This window comes from Varroa destructor, unplaced genomic scaffold (genome assembly GCF_002443255.2).
Source record: "Varroa destructor unplaced genomic scaffold, Vdes_3.0 BEIS01000003.1, whole genome shotgun sequence".
Taxonomy (NCBI): domain Eukaryota; kingdom Metazoa; phylum Arthropoda; class Arachnida; order Mesostigmata; family Varroidae; genus Varroa; species Varroa destructor.
Window position 1 is genome coordinate 51873286 of NW_019211456.1, and position 9000 is coordinate 51882285.

The following is a 9000-nucleotide window of genomic DNA, read 5'->3' on the forward strand; positions in this document are numbered from 1 at the left end:
TTATTCTTTAACACTTGGCGTGAATCTGGCCTCATATTGGAAGCAGTTTTCGCCTTCGAATTCTTCAATCTATCAAGATAAACAAAAAAGCAAAAAAAAATACCAGAATACCAAATAGCATCTGATTAGCTTCTATTTCCCAAAAAGATTATCCAAGGTTTATACGACCTGTGTCAGAGGCATGTTACACCTTTAAAAAACGAACTCATCATTTGGATTATTATTTTCAGAAATAGCAAATATCTCGTAAAGCCTGTGCCACTGCAGTGAGCGAAACGGCAACGCCTGAACTTTCACAATATTACAGTTCTTTAATTCTTCTCTACGGGCAAACACTAATGAACCAACAACAGAATGCTAAAATATGGTTATACCCATGAATAACATCCCGTTATTTTGAACATACATTTGTTTAAGGTTATTAATACAGAACTATCACAAAAAAGCCTCTATTAAGTAAAACGGGCCAAAACATTCTCGCTGTACCTTCACGACTGTTTTTCGTAAATAATATTCTGCTAGCTAGTAGCAACGATAACATAAGTCCCTGCTCTGTCGCCTAGAGCCAGTAACTTTTTAACTGTCAACTAAAAACAAACTTCTTTTAGGTTAAGTTTTATTTCCTGCTTTATACATGAGTATCTGTGTACAAATCCGGTCCGCAGGCATTGTTTTTTCATTTCTTTATTAGCTCAAGTTACTGACTTGCGTTATGTACTGTTTTTATTTCCGTGTTGGTTTTTTGACATTTATGTTGACATAATAATAATAATAATAATAATAATAATAATAATAATAATAATAATAATAATAATAATAATAATAATAATAATAATAATAACCATATCTAAGCGACAGCAGTACAAGTTACTCCACATTGTCTACTGTTCACTATGCTGTCGCACTTTTCCTCGTGTTCTTTCTTTGACGGATTTAAGATCGAGCCGTTACGCTTACGCATTTAACGTCTCGAGGCGAAATTACATGTTCACACTTCCACATTGAATTGATTGGTCATTTCCAATTATTCTGCATTGACGGTCCTCTATAGTTCACGACAAATCGACAATATTTTCTAGCAGAGTACGCGCACTGACAAACAATTGAATAAATGAATACATTAGTTGTTTTCCACACTCCGTTCCTATGTCCATATTGTTTAATTGGTATGCTTTCTATTAATAGCAGCAGTAATAGTAATATTATATTGTCACCATACCCAAATGGGAGAAAACATTCCCTACCCGTCTTGCCCTGCGGCCTCGGATGAGCGCGCAAAATTTACATAATGATGAAGCATGAATGATTGAATGAATGAATGTAATATGAAATGATTCAATGGGAGTACTGCTTACGACTTTACTCTTCTCTCTTCCTTCTCGTCCTGCTACATCATCGTCTGCTCTATGCGTATGCTTCTTTTCATTATCATCATCAGCATTGTTATTATTATTATAGTCATCATCACCATCATTATCGTCGTCGTCTGTTTTTCTGTACTGTTACTATTTAATCCGCGCACCGTCATCATCATCATCATCATTCTTTTTTATCATAATTCACCCTCGGTGCACGGCAACCCCTTCAGTTTTTCTTTTCTCCTCTTTACTAAATACATACATAAATATTGTGAGATGTCTGCAGGACCCAATCGCTCGTGCTTTGTTGATCTAGCAGACATACATGCACCTAGACATACTCACGGGTGCGTCTAGTAGCCTGGATATTGGTATAATTGTTGTGCAAGAAATTTGTTAAGACGTGACAAAGAGGGCTTTGAGATAATCGAATAGCATTTTCGGACTTTGAGTGGAGGAGTCATGGACTCAAAGTGGGAAGAATTATGGCATGCTTTGATGATGGGAAAAAAAGGGCTGATGCTTTAAATAAATGCACCGAACCACCATCATTTTGGCCATCATTAATGAAATCAACTCCTTCAAGGGGGTGCCGTGTGTTTCTCGGTTGTCCACTTCACTGCCTCCCAATTCCTCCTGTTTCTCTCTCGCTATATATATATATATATATATATATATTTATATATATTTATGTACCGATGCTAACGAATTCTAAACAAATAGAACAACCGCCCCTCAAGTCGCACAGACATCGGAGAAAGGTCGACGCGTGATCGGGTTCTGTCACGTCGTACCTTCATGGGACCAATTGTCTCCTAGCCAATGTGATCAATTAACCAATTAACAGCAGGGACTTACTGCTGATAAATCAGCTGACAGTGAGATACGGTTGTTCTGCAATGCGATTTCTTCCTTCCACGTCAAAGTTCTACAGATAGGGCGCACAATTATAAGGGCCCTGCTCCTCGACTCTCTTCTACACAACTTCAGTCATCTTCATTTTATATTCCCGTCTTCTTTTACCTACTCCGCTTCTTATGCTTCTTCATCGTCATCCTGTTCTGCGTCTACAAGATTGCTGACTGACGGGCAATTGAGATATACAAGGGGAGGTGGGGGGTTTGGGGTGTTTCTGTTGAGGGGATAGAAAAGGAAGCTTCAGAGGAGAAAATGCCCGACGGTACCGCCGCCACCACCATTTGCGCCGCTAAACCAGACGAAACAGCAGTTCCAGACCACACTAAGAATTGCGTGTCGTTAAACTTCTCCTCTAACATGGCCTCGGAACGTAGCCTCATGCACTAGTTGATTGCGATAGGCCACGAATGAGTTCCAACTCTAACAAACTGGGAATCACGATGACATGCGATCGACCGACCAATCTTTATCGTACAGTGACGTTTTCAAGCAAGACGCAGGATAGGGCAGGCCGTACAGGAGCCGGGGGGAGGGGAGAGGGTGTCAGTAGCTTCGTACGTTTACTCGTCGCACTCATCGTCATCTTCGTCATCATCATCTTCCATTTCGTGATGTCCCATATTTCCATGTTGTGGGACGGTTCCACCGCGCTTGTAGATCGCCATCTCACGCTCATAGCGTTGTTTGTCCTTGGCCGCCATTGCCTCAAAACGAGCCTTATCCTGCTCGGTGCAGGCTTGCCACCTGCGTCCAAGCTCCTTAGCGATTTCACCGACGGTTGCCTCACCGAGCTCAGCCTTGACCTTGGGTCTCTCGTCGTTACAGAAGTGAAAGAAGGCCGAGAGGGCGCGTTTCGGTGCGTTGGGGTCCTTCTTTTTGCGGCCACCCTTGCCACGGCCTCCATCGGCGGGCACGTAGGTCGACATCTCGGCTTCCCAGCGCTTCTTGTCCTTCTCGGCCATCTGGTGGAAACGCTTCTTCTCAGGCTCGCTCATCGTCTTCCAGCGTTCGGCGCACTTTTTAGAAAACTCAGAGAAAACGACGTTTTCATTTGGGTGCTTCTTCTTATGCTCTTCGCGGCACGTTTGCACAAAGTAGGCGTAAGCGGACATACGTCCACGAGGCTTATCTCCCTTAGCCATATCGTTCTGCAACGAAAGTTTAAACAATGAATAACTATAAAATCCAAACTTCATATTGCCAACAAAGTACGTGCGAGACCCAGCAAAGGAAACAAAGAAAAACGTCATGGCAATATAAAAAACAATGTACATGCTAATTCTTTATGGCCTTTGCGATAGCAAAGAGCTAGGCGGAATGCGTTGAAGAGATTTTATATATACATGTGTAATATTAATACATGTAAACGTACCTAAATCGCATCGCATGCATAAAAACTTTCCATATGAAATGAACGCTTATTATAGATCAGATCTATTCATCGTTAAATTAAATTCAAAATCATGCAAAAAATAAATTTTACTTAAAGGTTTGCAGTATTAGTGGACGTCTATATACGTCTGCCTGCATATAGGGCTGAAACCGTATTGTCATCCTTAGGCGTGCGTCTATAGTTGAGGTTAAAAACACAATTTGCCAAATACACTTGAGAACTATGCTATGTATCTCAAAAGAAACCAAATGACAACAAACAGTTGTGATGTACAAGTTCCAAAATAGCTAGTATTGAAGGACTACGTAATATAACTACGTGTACATTGTATTTGTTCCAGAGTACATATATCAATTTCGGACCAGGTACCTTTCCTAAAGCCCTCTGATTAACCGACATACGAGCTTATCTCAAAATAGCATCATCTAACAAGTCACTACATATTAGCATATACATATGACAGTCAATATGATCGAGCTACAATTGCCATAACGCTGACTATGACGTTATCCAGCGGCTTATATATGAGCAATATACACGTAGAGGATTGTTATGCATCTGGGCATACCAAGCAGCAGATCGTCGTACCAAGGTTCAACAAGGGCTAGAGACGCAGGAGCTAGGCCCAACGGTCGTTGCAAGGCAGCAACCCTCAGCCAGCAAAAACACCTCGCGACGGGTCTTTACCAACAACCCCAAGAAACCTTCACTTCTTCCCTCGATGGAGCCGACCAAGTGTCCTCGCTGAGCATGCCTCTTACTAACCCCGGTTAGCACTGGTAATAGTCTACGGTCAGTCCCATTGGCGGTGCTTGGCCATAGAAACCCACGTTGAGCGCGAGCCCGCCAAGCCGCAACATGGGTCTCTATGGCGGCCGAAGCCGACGGACTCTGGCGACTTCGCGTCGCCGCCACTGGGCCGAAGGTCACTGCGGACGCCATCGGGAACGACTAAACTCTCAGATGAAACCCAACCGAACTCAAGTCTGTGCCCCGTTCGGAGTCCAACATCGAGTACCGAAGCGACCTACAATGTTATTCTATGGACGAAACTATGAGGGCGGCGGACATCGTTGGGCGGCCGCCCCCCAAGCGCCCACTGGTCACACGGCATCACTAGAAGTTGGTGACCATCTGCCCGTACCGGCGGCACAGGCCGACGCCTACCGCCAGAGTTCCGAGCGTATGCCGGCTGCCTCACGCACCACCCTATTGCCATAGACGCCCATAGCCAGTCCATAGTGGCGTTAGAGCAGTCAGGCAAACAAGGCAGTCGTGTGGCGGCATGCCCATAGGCCTCCATAGCGATACACAGCGGAGAATGAGTGGACGACGCCAACTGGCCCGAATGGCTGCGTCGTCACCAAATAGGCCTAGCGAGTGACGGTGATTAGCCACTGAGGGCCGCTGGGGGCCTGCACACGACGTCGGCACGACAGGTCCCGAAAGCCCGCTCGTATCCACAGTGGTAGACGGCCTAGCGGAGCGGCCGGCTACGCTGCCTTAGTATTACCATAGCTAAGCAAGTGCCCATGGGACGCTATGGCAGGCAGGCATTCATAGTAACTCTATGCTACAACACACAGGGACCGCCAAGGAGCCCAACAGCACAGCAGTAAGCCCCATAGGGATTACATTGTACGGAAAAACGCACCGGAACTAAACTCGATCGTCGTAATTTGTTATTGGGGCTAAATAAATGGCAAAAGTACATTACTTACAGCTTGTTGGAGGCGTCGGGGGCGAAAATGAACGAGCGTCGGCGAAAAACGACCGTTTCAAAGTGTCCAGCCACAGCGAATGGCGGCCGAGCTGCCGCTCAAAGCATGTAGCCCTACGGGGGAGAGCTGATTGGCGCAATTTGAACCGCGCGCCAACTATCAGCCAATGAGCGAGCAACTCGAAGGGAGCCGTTGTCTGCCATTGGCGCCAGCGGAGGGCGGCTAAGCTAAGCCTAGCCAGCCACCTAGCCAGCCAGCACCACCACTGCTACTACAGCAGCAGCAGCCGCTGTCTGTGTTGCCTATGCTGGCTTGCTGGCTAGCCAGCTAGCTAGCTAGCGGCCATAGCCACAAGCCGCAGCAGCAGCAGCAGCAGCGGCGGCGGCGGTGGCGGCGGCCGGGCATTACAGCCAGCCAAGTCGTAGCAATATAACACTAATACTGCTCAATACGACTGACACAAAAGCAGCAGTCGCCGCATAACGATGGGCCTATGCCTGGTTAGCTAGAGGGTTGGCTGTCTTTTTCACTGCTGTTCATGCTGCTGCTGCTGCTGTTGTTGTTGCTGCTGCTGCCGCCGCTGTGCCTGGATGGGCCCATAGCCATAGCACGGCGACAGCCAGCGGCGCAGCTTTCCCCATAGGAACACCGCTGCCGTACACCACATAGACAGTCGAAACTTGCCTGCCTGGTTCGGCTTGTATCTGTGTATTCACATGACTGCTGTCGTCGTCGTTGCTGCTGCTGCTGCTGCGACTGCTACGAACATAGAGTGAAGCCGACAGCAGCTTGGCTTGGTGCTGCTGCTGTGGCAATATATTCTTTGCTTCGCTGCCTGCGTTAGCCAATGCTATAATAATAATAATAGTCGCTGCGTCTGCCTGCCTGGCTGGCTGGCTTGCTTGCTTGCTTGCCTGCCTGCCTGCCTGCCTGTCGCTCTATAGCGATAGCGACAAGCACTGGTGGTATTAGTAGTCATAGGGAATGTATTGGATAGGATGATGCTATAAAGGCGATGAGATTCTTGAGAGTTGTGCCTGCCGCCGCTATCATTACGGCTGCCTCTCATTGGTCTGTTTGTCTGTCTGTTGACCGGGCGCCTTGACTTTTGCTGTTTCTATATACTGGCTGGCTGGCTGGCTGGCGTCTATGGATTCCTCTCCGTCTCCACTACCAGCATAGCGCAGCAGCACTACTGTTGATGCTCCATGCTCGCTAAATCAATCGATGTGTGCTGATGAGTAGCTTGCCTGGCAGCAAACAGCCCATAGAACTGCTGCGATTATTGTTGCTTATATGTTCAGTACAGCAGCAGCAGCGGCGGCAATGGCTGGCCAGGTAGCTGGTTGACAGTCACCCGTAAGCTATCGGATCCGTCAGCCAGCCAGCAGACTCCCTCGGTAGAATAACATTGGACTTGCATTGAGCGAGTATCTCATATATAAGCAACACGAAGACGGACAGGCAGTAGTAGCACGAGCGAGCCGTTACAACAAGCTGACAGTAGGTACCCAACTATTAGCAGCATTGACGTTCATCGTAGAGTGGAGAAGAAGCGCGCCAATTTTTCGAGCGCGCCAATGAACACACCACAACAACAACGAGACGTTGCCTATAGAGCACGGCATCCAACATGTACGTACAGACACACTCGTATGTATGAAGTGAAGCGTACGTAGAACTCTGGCCGCATTTCTCTATAGAGGGGTAGATTCAACTCGAGGGGCTGAAATGTACTTAACGCTATCCGTGGAAAAACCGATACCAAGGGCAAAGCATCCAGTATATTCGTCATAGATTCTTCTATTATGTTGTCGAAACGAATTCATTAGAGTTAATTTATATTTGAGTAAATATTGATCGAAGACACCCATGTTGTTGAAATCCGATAACCCCAGCTTGTGGACTTATTTGGATCAGAGGTGGAGCTATATACGGCACTAATGATTTAGTGCGAAAAAGCCCGTCGTTCAAGAAAATCCAAGGGAAAACGCTGCTTTTATCAGAAAGACCTACGATTCTAGGGGGAGAAGTTGATACTGCCTGATCGTGCTGTCAACTTAGACGGGCATCCTCTACCGTAAATCTAGATGAAGTTCTCTTGTACAGGTTCTCGGTTTAGGGACTGAAATCGCATTTTCTTTGACAAGTAAAGAACACCAGTGGGCTTACCGTTTCTCAAAGCCAAATTGACCGGACTGAACTCAGTATAACTATACTGGTTATGTATGATTCCGATGCAAATAATTATCTATGGTACGTTTTGATCTATGATCGTGATTTTCAGCGAAGCCGTACATATGTCCACGATATTTATCCAAACAACTTGTCTTCAGTTTGATTTTAAAAATGTAAGTTTTAGATGGGCGGCACTGTTGTGGAAGAACAACGCGGCTATCTTGATCCATTGTTTATCGTTCAGAAAAACCTCTATGAAATCGCAAAAACACTTAGCTGCCCCATACAGCATTATATATATAGGAGTGTGTATGTCATGGCGGTCGACTTGAACAGCATAGAAAGGGGCGCTATACAATGCGGCAGGTGTCGTTTAATAAAGAAGCAAATCTCTCATCTCGTACGTGCAACTATATATTGTGGGAATGAAGATACAACGCTCGCTTCAAAATAAATGGCAGAGCGATCGTCGATCGGTCAAATTGTTCATAGCGACATTGCGTCGAGGCCATTGGATTGGCAGCTTAACTGCTCCAGACCGCAGTGATACTATTGTGATTTGTTCCCTCGATTTACGGCTTTCCTGAGCTTCTTTTATCATCAAGTGAACCAGTCTGTGTGAGTTTCTTGATCAATTGTATCAGTGTCTCTCGAGTCAACCAGGTCTGCGCCGTCCGTATTCTGTCCGGCATAATCAACTGCCTATAACCACGGTAAGTTTTCCTCGGTAAATAAATGCTGGCAACTCTCTGGTAAAATTTAGCTAAGTTAATTAACTAAATTTTATTTGTGTTACTACTAGATTTTCCCAGAAACACTTGCAGAGCAAATTTAAAGGACCTTTTCATATCTGCCAGATTCGGTGTAAAAACGCGAATTGTTCTATGCTGCATTTCATAATGACATCAAAATACAGTGACACTCACAAACAAAAAATTACTCCGGAAAATTGGGTTTGGGCAAAATCTAAGATGGCCCGGCACCAAACGGTGCGTTTATTTACATTTAGTAAAGACTAGTTTTATTGAAAATTGACACATATTCTTTGTTTTTATACCCATTATTTTTTTCCATGGAGAATTTTAGCGTGGAAAAGACCAGCTTTTCCATGAAAAACTGTCACCAAACAGTCTTATTGGCTGAAATACCCATCTCGAAAAACTTGACGAAAGTCTACGGTACAAGTGTTGGCTGAGAAATATAAAGGTGACAACTCGATTAAAGAAAGAGTAGTTCGTCGAACAGCTGGAACTCTGTATTTTGGGAAATTAAAAGTTTACTAATATCTATTGAAACGGACGGAAGTGTAATAGCAAGTAGGAGCTAGAAGTTCGACCCCCCCAAAAAGGAAGCTCTAAGTTTTTTTGTTGGGAATTTCAAATAGTCAAAGGACCTAGTTTTAATGCAGTGCTGCATCTGTCACGTTAATTGC

At 45.3% G+C, this 9000-nt stretch overlaps 1 protein-coding gene across 1 annotated transcript; it reads right to left on the reverse strand.

Annotated features, from left to right (window-relative positions):
• Positions 1 to 599: 599 nt before the first annotated feature.
• Positions 600 to 5549, reverse strand: LOC111247446 (high mobility group protein DSP1-like). The gene is made up of 2 exons (XM_022798355.2): positions 5391 to 5549; positions 600 to 3424 (listed from the first exon to the last, which is right to left on the reverse strand). The coding sequence occupies exon 2, from the start codon at positions 3416 to 3418 to the stop codon at positions 2837 to 2839; it is 582 nt and encodes a 193-aa protein (XP_022654090.1). The 5' UTR covers positions 3419 to 3424; positions 5391 to 5549; the 3' UTR covers positions 600 to 2836.
• Positions 5550 to 9000: the final 3451 nt, after the last annotated feature.